The sequence below is a fragment of the Mus pahari genome, chromosome 7 (assembly GCF_900095145.1).
Source record: "Mus pahari chromosome 7, PAHARI_EIJ_v1.1, whole genome shotgun sequence".
NCBI lineage: Eukaryota > Metazoa > Chordata > Mammalia > Rodentia > Muridae > Mus > Mus pahari.
The window spans coordinates 79572728-79586977 of NC_034596.1; the positions used below are offsets into that span (position 1 = coordinate 79572728).

At 43.4% G+C, this 14250-nt stretch overlaps 3 protein-coding genes across 4 annotated transcripts in view; 2 read left to right on the forward strand and 1 right to left on the reverse strand.

Annotated features, from left to right (window-relative positions):
• Entpd5 (ectonucleoside triphosphate diphosphohydrolase 5 (inactive)) overlaps nucleotides 1-1924 on the reverse strand; it is a 36629-nt gene extending 34705 nt beyond the window's left edge. For both annotated transcript variants that reach the window (XM_021202599.2, XM_021202600.2), the window contains exon 1: nucleotides 1869-1924. The gene's annotated coding sequence lies outside the window, so the exon portion shown is untranslated. The remainder of the gene's footprint in view (nucleotides 1-1868) is intronic.
• Nucleotides 1925-1966: 42 nt separating this feature from the next.
• The window catches only part of Bbof1 (basal body orientation factor 1), a 26708-nt gene continuing 14424 nt past the window's right edge, over nucleotides 1967-14250 (forward strand). Inside the window, exons 1-4 of the mRNA XM_029540691.1 lie at nucleotides 1967-2130; nucleotides 4840-5068; nucleotides 7229-7294; nucleotides 8363-8506. Of these exons, the coding sequence (XP_029396551.1) occupies nucleotides 2081-2130; nucleotides 4840-5068; nucleotides 7229-7294; nucleotides 8363-8506 (489 nt within the window). The 5' untranslated portion in view covers nucleotides 1967-2080. The remainder of the gene's footprint in view (nucleotides 2131-4839; nucleotides 5069-7228; nucleotides 7295-8362; nucleotides 8507-14250) is intronic.
• On the forward strand, nucleotides 10856-12210 carry LOC110324535 (E3 ubiquitin-protein ligase RNF113A). The gene has a single exon (XM_021202182.1). It carries the CDS (start codon nucleotides 10986-10988, stop codon nucleotides 11997-11999), a length of 1014 nt encoding a protein of 337 aa, XP_021057841.1. The 5' UTR covers nucleotides 10856-10985; the 3' UTR covers nucleotides 12000-12210.

Consider the following 14250-nt stretch of genomic DNA (forward strand, 5'->3'; position numbering starts at 1 on the left):
CGAGACAGGGTTTCTCTGTATAGCCCTGGCTGTCCTGGAACTCACTCTGTAGACCAGGCTGGCCTCGAACTCAGAAATCTGCCTGCCTCTGCCTCCGGAGTGCTGTGATTAAAGGCGTGTACCACCACACCCGGCTCAAGTTCCATATCTTTAATTGCAGCACCCAGAGGCAAAGGAAAGCCGATCTTTGGGAGTTCTAGCCCAGGGAAATACACATAGTTGGGCTCGATCTCAGAAGAGGGGGTGAGGGTCTGGAGAGATGGCTCCGAGGTTAAGAGCACTAGATGCTAGTCCAGAGAACCCAGGTTTGATTCTCAGCATCCACATGTCGGCTCACAACAAGTTCTCTAATTCAAGTTCCAATGACCTCTTCTGGCCTCCAGAGGCACTGCATGCACCTAGCACATAGATTTGCAGGCAGAACACCCATATATATAAAATAAAAATAAAGGTGAAAAAATAAAATAACAACAAAGAAACTATTTTATTAAAAGTCAAAATTTTATGTCTGAGTTAATCTGTAGAAGTATATTCAAATGGTAAATGTGGGACTGGCTTTTATTTACAACCAATTTTTGTATAAATAAATAAAGTCTAAATATACACCCCTATGACAGAAAATGCCCCTACTCCCTTTCTGCTAGTTAGCAATAGGTGCTTTATAGATTGCTTCTCAGAGGTAATGTACATTATCTAAGGAGTACATTCTGTAGAGGTGATTCTACTCATGAGTTCATGGCATGTCACACCATGAAATGCACCAGAAATATAGTCAAAATAGGCCATAGCCGTGCTAGCAGAAGGTTCAAAAGGTTTCCAAGGTCTCTTACCAAATCTACTTGCTTACTCTAACCGCAAATTATACAAACCACATAAACCACGCCCCCTGGGGGGGATGAGGTGGGGAAAGAGAGATTTAGAGGTCAAAGACGTCACTTTTACAGTTAGGGGATCAGTAACTAGGGTCTCCCTAGAGAGAGGGGAGGAGGAGTTCTAACAATGATGTTTCAAATAAATGTTAAATGAAATGTGAAACGGAGGATAAAGCAGAACAGCGCTTCACTCCCAAGTCTGCTATTGACAAGGCAGCCACAATACCTGTCTTCCGTAATGACTCACTCACTCACTCACTCTCAGTGAATGAAGGCATAATCACAGGGTTCCTCTTCTGAACAAACTAGAATACCGGAGTACTACTCCTCGGGAACCCGGGTGCGAGGCAAGTGCTTGCAACTTTATGCAACTTGCAGCAATGGGACTTCAGGCACTAGAGGATGTGGGCGATGTTAACTAACAGGAACCTGGCGGACCGCTGGAGCCAAGCACCTGCCACCTAGATACGGGGACATACGATCCTCCCCGCCACACCGCTCCAGGCAGGGGAGCCCGAGTCTGAGCACCGGAGCCCGCCGACCCGCGGAGGCTGACAGCCTCACTCAAGCCACCGCCCTCGGAAAAGTCAACTGCCTCCCTGAAAGCGTTTGGCCTGGGATGTCCCCGGGTGCGCTGTCCTCCAGGGAGCCCGCGAGACAGAAGTGAGGATGGAGGGGAGGTAAGCAGGAGGCGGGCAGCGCGGGCGCCGCCGCCGAGACAGAAGCAGAGACGCGGAAAGGACCGCCACGGTGGCCGCGCCAGAGGCTTGGAAGATCCGCCCGCCCGACTGGAAGCGCTTCAAGCCCCACAGGCGCCGCTCGGACGCGCGCGGGGCGGTCGGAGAGCCGCCGGCCACGGAGCCTCAGGAGGCGCGAGACTTAGTCTTGGGAGGCTAAGACGCCGCGGCCCCGCGCCCGACTCCTGCCCCTGCCGAGCTCCCGGCCTCCCGCCCGGCTCCAACCCGGGGAGCGCCGCCGAGGCTCGTGCACACTCACCGCGCGCGCCGCCCTGGCGCGGACGCCCGCCGCCTCGCAGCGATCTCCGCCCCGCCCCTCGCCGCGGTCACGTCACGCGCGTGCGCCCTCCGCGTGCCCTCAACGGCGCGGAGGACGTTAGCCCTTCGGCGTGGTGGTTTCCTTAGAGACGGAGTCGGCCCAGGTCGCGGCCACCAGGACACCAGCACCGTGAGACTCCCGCAGAAGTCAAGATGCCGGCGAAGGACAAGAGGAAAGGCAAGAACAAAGGCAAAGAACCAAAGTAAGAGCGGCGACGGCGGCGCAGAGGCTCCCCGTTCCCCCTGCCTACCCTTGGCATTCTGCGGCGCTAACTGGCTGCCTCTGTCAGGCTTTTGTGGACAGCTCCTGTTGTTCATTCTTGATTGGCCCTAAGATCTGAGAGATCTCCATTGTGAGACTGATATAAACACATTCTATTCTATTCTATCTCTTGTCTGAGTGATTAAAGTTGTTCCTTGGGTCTTTCAGGGATCCTTTTGGGATCAAAGGGAGCACGCGAAATGATTTGACCAGAAGGATCAGCACACACACACACATTCACACACACACACACACACACACACACACACACACACACACTGAACAGCTATAGCGCTAACCCCATGGTGCCTAGGAACTGTTGCTAGAATGTCAGTAGAATGCCTGGGCTACAGGACGGTTCCTCAGGACTTTGGAGTCACACACCATAGATGAGAATTGCAAAGGAATCCACTTAAACTTGTGCTTGTAATGTGAATTCTCTGGAGACCAGTTTAGTAACACACACCTATGGTCTCATTGCTCTGGAGGCTGAGGTAGGGAGACCACAGCCACTGCTACATAGGGAGACCTTGTCTTTAAAAACAAGTCAGAGTGTAGTTCAGTGACAGAGTGCTTGTTGTGCAGGGTCCTAGGTACTCAGTACAGAAAGCTTCCAAGATATGGAAGGCAGTAGAGGAGAAAGAAAACCATCTGTCATCCCACAGTCCATAGAGAAACACTACTATATATTTTTCTATCATTTTTCTATATATTTTTTCCTTTGTAAAAGATACATTTGTAGACCCCCTCCCCCACCCTAAAAATTAAATCCAGGGTCTCCTGATACACAAGTGTTCTACCACTGACCTCGTCTACTAACATATATCCTACAAGATGATTAAGAAAACAAAATATGGGCTGGTGAGATGCCTCAGCGGTTAAGATCACTTCCAGAGGTCCTGAGTTCAATTCCCAGGAACCACATGGTGACTCACAACCATCTCTAATGGGATCCAATGCCCTCTTCTGGTGTGTCTGGAGACAGCAACAGTGTACTCATATTCATAAAAAAGTAAATCTTTAAAAAAAAAACAAAATATAACTTCTCTAGCACATTGTACAAATTGCCAAGGGCTCGACACATCCCTGCAGCTCACAGCCCTGTTTAATATTTTTTCTTCCCCATCCTCAGTGCCTATGTAAACAAGGAGAAACAAGAATACACTTTGTATTTCTTGAATGTTCCATGGGTCACTGTTTGGTAAACCCTACTTTGTTTATCCAGGAACTTAGTGGTCTTTTTCTTAGAGACACTGAATCGCATCCAGCATTCTTGATACTTTCGGGTAGCCATTGGGGATTGTAAGAAAGGCATTCCATTACTAGTATCTTAATTCATACTGGAAAGGGACAGCAGCTGCTAGGTCAGGCTGAAAAATTGGGAATGGAGCTGGCCTGAAATTGAAGAGAACAAGAGGTAGGTGTGTAAAGGGACTAGGTGTGCAAAAGACTCAGCAGTTGAGATATTAGGGAAGGTGACGGTGTAAGGAAGATCTGCTTGCTATACACTCACAGGAGACTGTTTAGAATTCAGATACAGGTGAAACTTTTAATGCTTTATTTATATAGCTGATGCCTATTGTACCACAATGTTTTTCTTTATTTTTTTAAAGATTTGTTTATTTTTATTTATATGCATGCACTGTATGCTGTCTTTAGGCACACTCCAGAAGATCCCATTACAGATGATTGTGAGCCACCATGTAGTTGCTGGGAATTGAACTCAGGACCTCTGGAAGAGCAGTCAGTGCTCTTAATCTCTGAGCCGTCTGTCCAGCTCTAATGCTGGTGCAATCTTTATTTCGAAGGACTTCACCTTTTGAATCCATCCTTTTATTGTTATGTTCTGGTGATCAAACCTAGGGCCATGATGTATACTTACCATGCATTCTACCTCTACTTTACCTGATGCATGCATACCGTACACTCTACTTTACCTGATGTATGCATACCATACAGTGTACTTCTACCTGATGTATGCTTACTGTACATTCTGCTTTTACCTTTCTACATTCCCAAGGTCTTATTTCCCCCCCACACACAAAGATTTTTTTTCCATCTCTGCATCACTGACTATGCTGTGTGCTTTTCAGGCATCCTTAGAGCCTGGTATACTGTGGTACCAACATGTGAGGTACCAAGTAACTTGATCCTTTGTCTAAGAACTAAACTAAACAAAACAATAGCAACAAAGACTGTGGAGAGGACAGATATACAACAAATGAGTGTTCATATATAACATGGGAGCCAGGCTCACAACTGAGTGAAATAGCAGAAAGGATTACAGAGCACTTGCCTAGCATGCTCGAGCCTGGGTCTGATGCTCAGCACAGCAAAAAGCAGGAAACAAAAGAATATGGAGAATGGAGTAAATGAGAAGGTATAGAGCTTTATGAAAAACATTTGGCCTCTTATTTCCTCTTTGTTTTTCTCATCCTTTAAGGTCATACTTCAAAAATAATAAATAAATAGTCATACTCCAAAGTTCTCCTTTTGAGGAAGAAGCACCAATTTAAGTCTCTTATATGAATACAAATATATATTTTATTAATGCATTAGTCCAACAATATATGCTTTTATGTGCCAGGCAAGCCAAAGAAAATAGAAATGGTACTAATAAATTACATGCTGTCAATATCTTCTTCTGCAGAAAAATAGTCAAGTCAGATGAACCTGCAATTGAACGAGCCAAAGCCAATGCCTCTCTTTGGGAGGCCAGATTGGAAGTCACAGAACTCTCTAGGATTGAGTATCGTGATACTTCCCGAAGACTGGCAAAAAATAATGAAGACTTAAAGAAACAGCAATATAACATGGAAAAAGACATTATGTCTGTATTAAGCTACTTGAAGAAGCAGGATCAGGAGAAAGATAATATGGTAGGTAGGTAGAAAACTGAACCTCACAACTTCCCTCTGTGTTTATTTGACATGGCTATATTTTTATAAGGTTTTTTGTTTTGTTTGTTCCCGGCAGAGTTAATCCTTAGCCCTGTTTGAAGCACAGTTATTTCAGAATGGCTTTGCTGTCATTGTCTTTTCTTTCTTTCTGTTGTATTATTCACACTAACTGATATGAAAGCAACTCCAAAACAGAGTGATGGCTTAGCAGTTGTACTGGCTAGTTTTGTGTCAACTTGACACAGCTGGAGTTATCACAGAGAAAGGAGCTTCAGTTGGGGAAATGCCTCCACGAGATCCAGCTGCAAGGCATTTTCTCAATTAGTGATCAATGGGGGAGGTCTCCTTGTGGGTGGTGCCATCTCTGGGCTGGTAGTCTTGGTTCTATAAGAGAGCAGGCTGAGCAAGCCAGGGGAGGCAAGCCAGTAAAGAACATCCCTCCATGACCTCTGCATCAGCTCCTGCTTCCTGATCTGCTTGAGTTCCAGTCCTGACTTCCTTCGATGATGAACAGCAATGTGGAAATGTAAGCTGAATAAACCCTTTCCTCCCCAATTTGCTTCTTGGTCATGATGTTTGTGCAGGAATATTCGAAACCCTGACTAAGACAGCAGTTAAGAGTGTGCACTGCTCTCCAGAGGACCTGAGTTTGGTTCCCAAACCCACACAGGGCAACCTATAATTCCAGCTCCAGGGAGATGTGATGCTTCTTGGCCACCAAAGGCACCCATATACCAACATACATGTGGCCATACTCAGATACAGAACATAACTTTTTAAAAATCTGAAAAAACAAATGATAAATTAAAAACCTATTTGAGGGCTGGAGAGATGGCCCAGCGGTTAAGATAACTGACTGCTCTTCCAGAGGTCCTGAGCAGCCATATGGTGGCTCACAACCATCTGTAATGGGATCAGATGCCCTCTTCTGGTATGTCTGAAGTCAGCTACAGTGTACTTACATATAATAAATAAATCTTTTGTTTGTTTTATTTTTTTGTTTTTTTGTTTGTTTTTGTTTTTTGTTTTTTTGTTTTTTTTGGAGAAAGGGTTTCTCTGTATAGCCCTGGCTGTCCTGGAACTCACTCTGTAGACCAGGCTGGCCTCGAACTCAGCAATCCGCATGCCTCTGGCTTCCAAAATAAATCTTTTTTTAAAAGCCAAATCTATTTTTAAAAAATTGGGTAGAGAAAATCAAGCAAGACTGGGTGTGGCTGCACACATTTTAGGTCCAGCACTCCCAGGACACATGTGGGTCTTTGATTTTGAGGCAAGTCTGGTCTGCATATCCAGTTCCAGGACAGTCAGGGCTAAATAGAGAAACCATGTCTTTATCCTTCTCCCCAATAATCCCCCCCCAAAGGGAAAATTATAATCAGGTACACATTTCTGGACAATTGTACAGCCTTAAGAAACGTGTAACATGCTCTGGTATAGTAAACTTCCAGAATATTGTGTTAAATGATATAAGCCAGTCACAGGAGGACAAATCTTGTAGGATTCAAGCCAAACTCATGGAAACAAAGTAGATAGTGATTGCCAGAGGCAGAAAGGAGGCAGGAAAAGAGAATTGCAAGATATATGAAATAAATGTTCTAGAGCTCTTTAATGTAACAGCTTGATAGTACTTAGCACCACTACCCTGCATACTTAGAAATGGTTGACAGAGTAAATGTAACATTGCGGTGTGTGTGTGTGTGTGTGTGTGTGTGTGCGCGCACCACATGCATGCAGGAGACTGCAGAGGTCAGAAGATGTCAGATCCCTTGGAACTGGAGTTATAAGCAGTTGTGAACCACCATGTAGGTGTTAGGGATTGTACCTGGGTCCTTTACAAGTGCAGTAAAACACTCTGAACCACTGAGACATCTCAGGCCTACATTGTGCTTTTTACAACAACAGCAGCAATAACAACAACAACAAAGTGTTATCCACACAGTTCTGATGACAGCTAGATTTTGGAAACTGCCAATAGCAGATTAAGTGTATGAGGAACTCCCTGTCTCTCCTCCTCCTTCTAGTTCACTGTCTTTCCTCCCTCACTGGCTTTAATGTTTCTGAAAATGATAAAGCATACGGATGGAGACAAGACAGAGCAATATCTGCATCTTCCTTACTCTCCCATTGTACCTTCTCCAGATAGAAAAACTGAAGCAGCAGTTGGCTAAAACAAAGGAAAAAGCCCAGGAAGAGAAGGAAAAATTGGTGAGTCTCTGCACCTACTAGTTATTTCCTTATTAGGGAATCGGATTTCTAGAGTGTTTGGTTATTTTAGACTGCATAGTAACATGTGAAAAGAAGGTCCAGAAGATATTTCAGTGCTAGAGCATTTGCCTAGCACCCACAAGGCCCTGGGATTGATCCCTGGGCCATTAACAAAAAAACCAAAAAAAATTAAAAAAAAAATAAAACCCCACACACTTTTTTGACATCAGTCTGATGATCTCATTACAAGGCCTACTACAGTAACAATCTCAGGACACTAATACAACTAGTGGATTACTAGAAAGTGTTCAAAATAGTCTGAACATTTTGGAAAAGGGATGTTTATCCTTCTACGTACATACCAATACAAATCCTTGGTCAAAACTGCAAAAACTTTCCTCCCTATGGTGTTGAGGATTGAATCCAGGGTTTCAAACATACTTGTTCCCTAATTGAACACTACAGTTTAAAAACTAAGTGAAAACCAAGTGTGGTGGCTCATTCCTGCAATTTAGTATTCAGGAGGTTCAGTCAGTAGGACTGCTGAGAGTTCAAGGCCAGCCTAAGCTATGTAGTGAGTTCAAGGGCAGGGTAGTGGGGAGCTAAGGAACTTCAAGGGAAGCTAAGTGGGAAGAACCCTGTCTTAAATATATTATGAAACTCCTTTCTGTAGGATTGTGCTACCAAACACAGAAGCTGTGAGTTTTAAAGGGTCTTAGTTGGTTTGGGCTTTATTTCCTTAGAGGGGTCTTAATTTGGTTTAGATTTGTTTGTTTGTTGCTAGGGACTGAACCCAGGGTTTTACCTGCTAACCACACATTCAGCACACTGAGCCACACAGACAAAAAAAAAAAGTCTAGAATTTGTTTCTTATTTAAGGCTGTTGGTATCATTTTACAAGAATTAAAAATTCATGCAAAATTACAGCTTTATGCAACATAAAGAAGGGCAGTTCTTTTAAGAAGTTGTACAAATGGCTCAGGCCTTAAGTAAAGCATGGCTGTATGGAACACTTGTGTTTTCTAACTCATTAACTTCCTTTTTTTTTTTTTTTTTTTTTGAATACAGGAACAAAAGTATTCTCTGCAAGTCAGTGAGTTGGAGGGACAGTTTCATCAAAAAGCCAAGGAAATTGGCATGATTCAGACAGAGCTGAAGACAATAAAACAGTTCCAGAAGAGAAAAATACAAGTGGAAAAAGAATTAGATGATGTAAGTTTCTGTTTCTTCATTTCTTCTCTTAAAAAAAAGATTTATTTTTATTTTATATGTGTGCATGTTTTGCTTGCATGTATATAAGATACTTCATGCATTTCTGGTGCTGGAGGAAGCCAGAAAAGGATGTTGGATCCCCTGGAACTAGATTTACTGAAGGTTAAACTACCGAATGCTAGGATTAAAGGCCTGTGACACCATGCCCGGCCCTCTTTCTTTTTTACGTTTATCCATATGTTTATCTTCTCAATGTGTTTGTGGAGTATATCCATGTGTGGGTCAGAGAAGGCCATCTTGTAGCGTCAGTTCTTTCCTTCTGCTGTGTTCCAGAGATCAAACTTAGGTGGTCAGGCTTGGTGGCAAACAGCTTTATCTGTTGATTCAGTTCCTGCCTGATAATGACCCTTTCCTAGGCATTGATTTCTTTGTGTGCTTGTCAGACCTTAGCCCACACACCTTTCCATGTTAGTCAGAAGATGAGCCTTTGATTTGAATTGAAGTAACCCCCCAGGTCTTAGGAACTATGAGTGGGTAGGCAGAACAACTCTACGGGACAATGTGTTTGGGATGAAGAGAGACAACTTGAGGGAAAAAAAAAAAAACCTAGAAGCCTTTATAGAGAAGGATCCATGAATGTTCCTGAAAGGCCTGTTTCATACTGTTTGCTGATTCCATGGTATAGCTCCGGACAGAGTCCTCTGAACACCCGATTAAAGCCTATGCTGTGTTGTATGGCTGAGCAGGTGTTGCTAGTGACTGGTGGCAGACCTCAGCACTGTTCTCCTGGGTCCCTCAGGAAGTTGCTTGAGGGTCCTTGTTATGTGTCAGAGGATGACGCTGAGAGTGAACTCAAGAGCTGTGCAGAAGCTATCTTGTGTGTGTGTGTGTGTTTGTGTGTGTGTGTGTGTGTGTGTGTGTGTGTGTGAGAGAGAGAGAGAGAGAGAGAGAGAGAGAGAGAGAGAGAGAGAGAGTGTTTGTGTGTGTGTGTGTGTTCATTCCCAGGGCCTCATGTGTGCTATGAATGCATTTTATCCTGACCTGTATACCTATTCTTGCAAGTGGCACAGCAACATTTCTCCCATAGACTATTATTTGGAACCAAGTCTCTAAATCTGGTCCACATTCTAAGAGTGGAAATTAGGTTCTGTCATTTGAAGATAGTGTCAAAGAATTGCAAGCATACTTTAAAAACCACACACCCTTATTCCCCTAAGTATTCACAGCTGCAATAGGAATATTTATGTATTTTGGTTGCTTGAAACCCCCTCCTGTTATTAAAGCTGGCTGCATTCTTTTCGTATGCCCAGTCTGGCCTCATAATTGAAACACCACTTCTGTCTTAACCTCTCAGTGCTGAGATTACAGGTACAACCACCTTTATTTGGTTTTTATTCTTTTTGTCTCAAAGATTTTATTTTTAATTATGTGCATGGGGGTTGGGGGTTGGGGTATACACGTGTGTTCATGTACCGGCAAAGGCCAGAATCCTCTGGAGGCTGGATCCTCTGGAGCCGGAGCTATAAGCAGTTGATAGCTGACTGATGTGGGTACTGGAAACTGAACTCCAGTCTTCTGCAAGACCTATACATGCTCTTAATTGCTGAATCATCTCTCCAAGCCCCCATGATAATTATATTTTGAGGAGGGTCTTGTGTAGCCCAGGCTAGCTCCGAGCTGCTGATTCTCTTGCTTCTGCATCCCAAGCGCTGGGATTAAAATGTTCTGTTCACTTCTCTCAAGGATCTTCTATATTTCTCAGCTGTAAACAGCATATTGTTTAGACAGTTTAGTAAGTTAAATTTACCCATATCGAGTTGTAATCTTTTATAACACTACATTTACACCAATACACGGCCTTTTAACCCTTTAGTTTACCCAAATTGGATAGTCACATAACTTTGAAGTCTTCTTTATTTTCTGTTTCGGTGCTTGAACCCAGAGCCTTGGGTATGCTTAAGAAGCAATCTACCACTGAGCTACACTCCCAGCCTTTGTTTTTTGTTTGTTTGTTTTTGTTCAGAATATCTCTTTTATTATCAATAAATAGCTGATAGAACTTTATTAAAATTTCTCCTAGCATTTAAAGGCTTACATCATTAAATGCACTTTCTCCTCGAGGTCTTTGTCCCCAGAGTTGTGTTTAACGACTCTCCTTGTACCTTTCCATGGGATTTGGTACAGAACACATCCTGATTTACCTTCTCCCTAATAGACTCTAAATTATTTTGCGGCGGGAGTTTTGTATTCGTTGCAATTCAAGAATCACAGCAATACTTGATTGGAAATCTAGGTTCATCTTTTTAAAAAAACCTTTAGCCCTGTGGCTGGCGCATGCGCCGTGACGGTCTCGGGCTCAGTGGCAGACGCCTCGCAGCTCCGCAGTGACGTAGCCGCGCTGCTTAGCAGTGACGCAGCAGCCCGCGCCACCCTTCACGCCGCAGCTACTGTCAGCCGTTTCGGCGCTCCGCAGTTGAAGATGGCAGAACAAGTTTCTCAGGGAAAGTCGGAGGACCAGGTGTGCACCTTCCTCTTCAAAAAGCCCGGGCGGAAAGGGAGTGCTGGCCGTCGGAAGCGGCCGGCGTGCGACCCGGAGTCTGGGGAAAGCGGAAGCAGTAGCGACGAAGGATGCACGGTTGTGCGACCGGAGAAGAAGCGGGCGGCCCACAATCCGATGATCCAGAAGACGAGTGGCAGCGGTAAACAGAAGGGGGCCTATTGTGATCTGAGCAGCGAAGAGGAGGAGAAGGCGGGGAATGAGAGTCTAGGCGTCGTCTACAAGTCCACGCGCTCCGCGAAACCGGTGGGGCCCGAGGATATGGGGGCCACAGCAGTCTACGAGTTGGACACAGAGAAGGAGCGAGATGCGCAGGCCATTTTTGAGCGCAGTCAGAAAATCCAGGAGGAGTTGAGAGGCAAGGAGGATGACAAAATCTATCGTGGAATTAATAATTACCAGAAATACATGAAGCCCAAGGATACGTCCATGGGCAATGCCTCCTCTGGCATGGTGAGAAAGGGCCCCATCAGAGCCCCTGAACATCTACGCGCTACGGTGCGCTGGGATTACCAGCCTGATATCTGTAAGGACTACAAGGAAACTGGCTTCTGTGGCTTTGGAGACAGCTGCAAATTCCTCCATGACCGTTCAGATTACAAGCACGGATGGCAGATAGAACGTGAACTCGATGAGGGCCGTTATGGTGTGTATGAAGACGAAAACTATGAAGTAGAAAGTGATGATGAGGAAATACCATTCAAATGTTTCATCTGTCGCCAAACCTTCCAGAATCCAGTTGTTACCAAGTGTAAACATTATTTCTGTGAGACCTGTGCACTGCAGCATTTCCGAACCACTCCACGATGCTATGTTTGTGAGCAACAGACCCATGGGGTTTTCAATCCTGCAAAAGAACTGATTGCTAAGCTGGAGAAGTATCGAAAAGCAGAGGGTGGTGCTTCCAACACCCCAGAAGACCCCGATGGAATCTAATTGCCATTACTTATATTTAAAGTACTTTTTGTTTTGGTCATCTCAAACCAAAGCAACCGTAATTGAAGAAATACTAAGTTTTCTAGGAAGAATATCCAAGTTTTGTTTTATATGACAGTGCTGGAGATGGAATCAATACAGTTAACTTAAAGAACTCTCCTGTATATAGCTATACTTTCTGAATCTAAATAAAGAAGTAGCTCATACTCTAGTACCCTGATGTGATTTTTCTTTTTTAAAGAACAATGCCGCCACCTATTGGAAAGGTATCTTTCAGAGTATTTAAAGAGGGATGCTGAGGAACAATTACAATTTAAGGGCAAAGTTAGTGCCTTACTGGAAAAAAATAGGGCAGGTCTGTGGAATCTGAAATGTAGAAGAAATGAGGCAGATATGAGGGCCCCATATACTTAAAATTGTGATATATATATATATATATATATGAGATTATTTGTATAGAGTTCACTGCATGTTGAGTCTAATACATTTATTTTCTGAAAAGGGATTCAAGTTATGTATTTCAAAGGAAAAAAATGAAAGCCAGATTAGTGTGTTTGTTGTTTGTTTATGTGTGAGTACTCTACCTTTGTGCAATGAGGGAGGTCAGTCAGCTGAAAATTTTGTAGCATTATCTCCATCCGAATTTACTTAAAACTCAAACTCAGAAGTTGCCAGGATTAGACACCTTTATCCCTTTACCTTCTGAGCCATCTCACTTGCTCCTTGTTTGAGGATTTTTTTTTTTTAATATTTATTTATTTATTATATGTAAGTACATTGTGTAGCTGTCTTCAGACACTCCAGAAGAGGGCATCAGATCTCATTACGGATGGCTGCGAGCCACCATGTGGTTGCTGGGAATTGAACTCAGGACCTCCGGAAGAGCAGTCAGTGCTCTTAACCGCTGAGCCATCTCTCCAGCCCCTTGTTTGAGTTTTTGAGACAATCTTTCTGTGTCTCAGATTAATCTTCAAATCATTATATACTCCAGGCAGGTCTTAAATTTGGAATTATTTTGCCTAGGACTTCTAACTTCTGGGATTACAATTGTGAATCACCATGCTCAGCCACTAATTTTTACCTTAACTTTTATTTACTTGTGTGTGTGTGTCTGTGTGTGTGTGTCTGTGTGTGTGTGTGTGTGTGTGTGTGTGTGTGTGTGTGTAGAAGTCAAACTATAACTTGGAGTCAGGTATTTCCTTCCACTGTGTGGGTCCTGGGTACCTTTACCCATTGAACCATTTTGTTGGCCCCACTAATTATCTTTTGAAAGATTTATTGATACACAGATTTTGAGAGGAGTCCAATAATGTATCAAAGATTCATCTCCAGATACTAGAATGGGGTTCATTTGATTCATCCATGAACTGGTACATTGACATTAATTTTGAAAGTGTGACAGTAAGCCATTTGAAAAATGCAAACAGGGCTGGTGAGATGGCTCAGTGGGTAAGAGCACCCAACTGCATTTCCGAAGGTCCGGAGTTCAAATCCCAGCAACCACATGGTAGCTCATAACCATCTGTAACAAGATCTGATGCTCTCTTCTGGAGTGTCTGAAGACAGCTACAGTGTACTTACATATAATAAATAAATAAATCTTTTTTTAAAAAAATGCAAACAGTAAAAAGAACACTGAAAGAAAAAACAGATTTAGTATATGAGAACAAATTATAATAAAGTTGTTAAGTAATAGGTGAGGATTATGCTATGTCTTTAACTATTTACTATGTTAAGCACTTTACCTGTTTATTTAAATCTTACCTGTATTTTCTCAGTATTGTGACAGACTGAGTCAAAAACAACTTAAGGGAAATTTGGGTCACAGTTTGAGTCCAGGCCATCATGGTGGAGAATGTCATGGCCTCAAGAGTATTAAAGCTCTTGGTCACACAATTAGCAAAGAATGATAAATGCTGTCATTCTGTTTGTTTCCTCCTCATATTCAGTCCTGGACCTCAAACTACTGAATGGTGTTGCCTACATTCAAGGTGGCTCTTTCCTCTTCAGCTGAACCTTTCCAGTTTTAAATATATAAAGTATATCTATGTTTGTATGCCCTTGAAGGCCAGAAGAGAATGTGAGATCGCTTGAGCTGGAATTACAGGCAGTTGTAAGCCACCAAACATGGGTGCTAGAAACCAAATTAGAAACCAAATCTCTGGAAAAACATTAAATGCTCTCAACCATCCTGACAGTCCCTGAACCTTTCTGAAAACACCTTCATAGACACATACAGAAGACTGTTTCC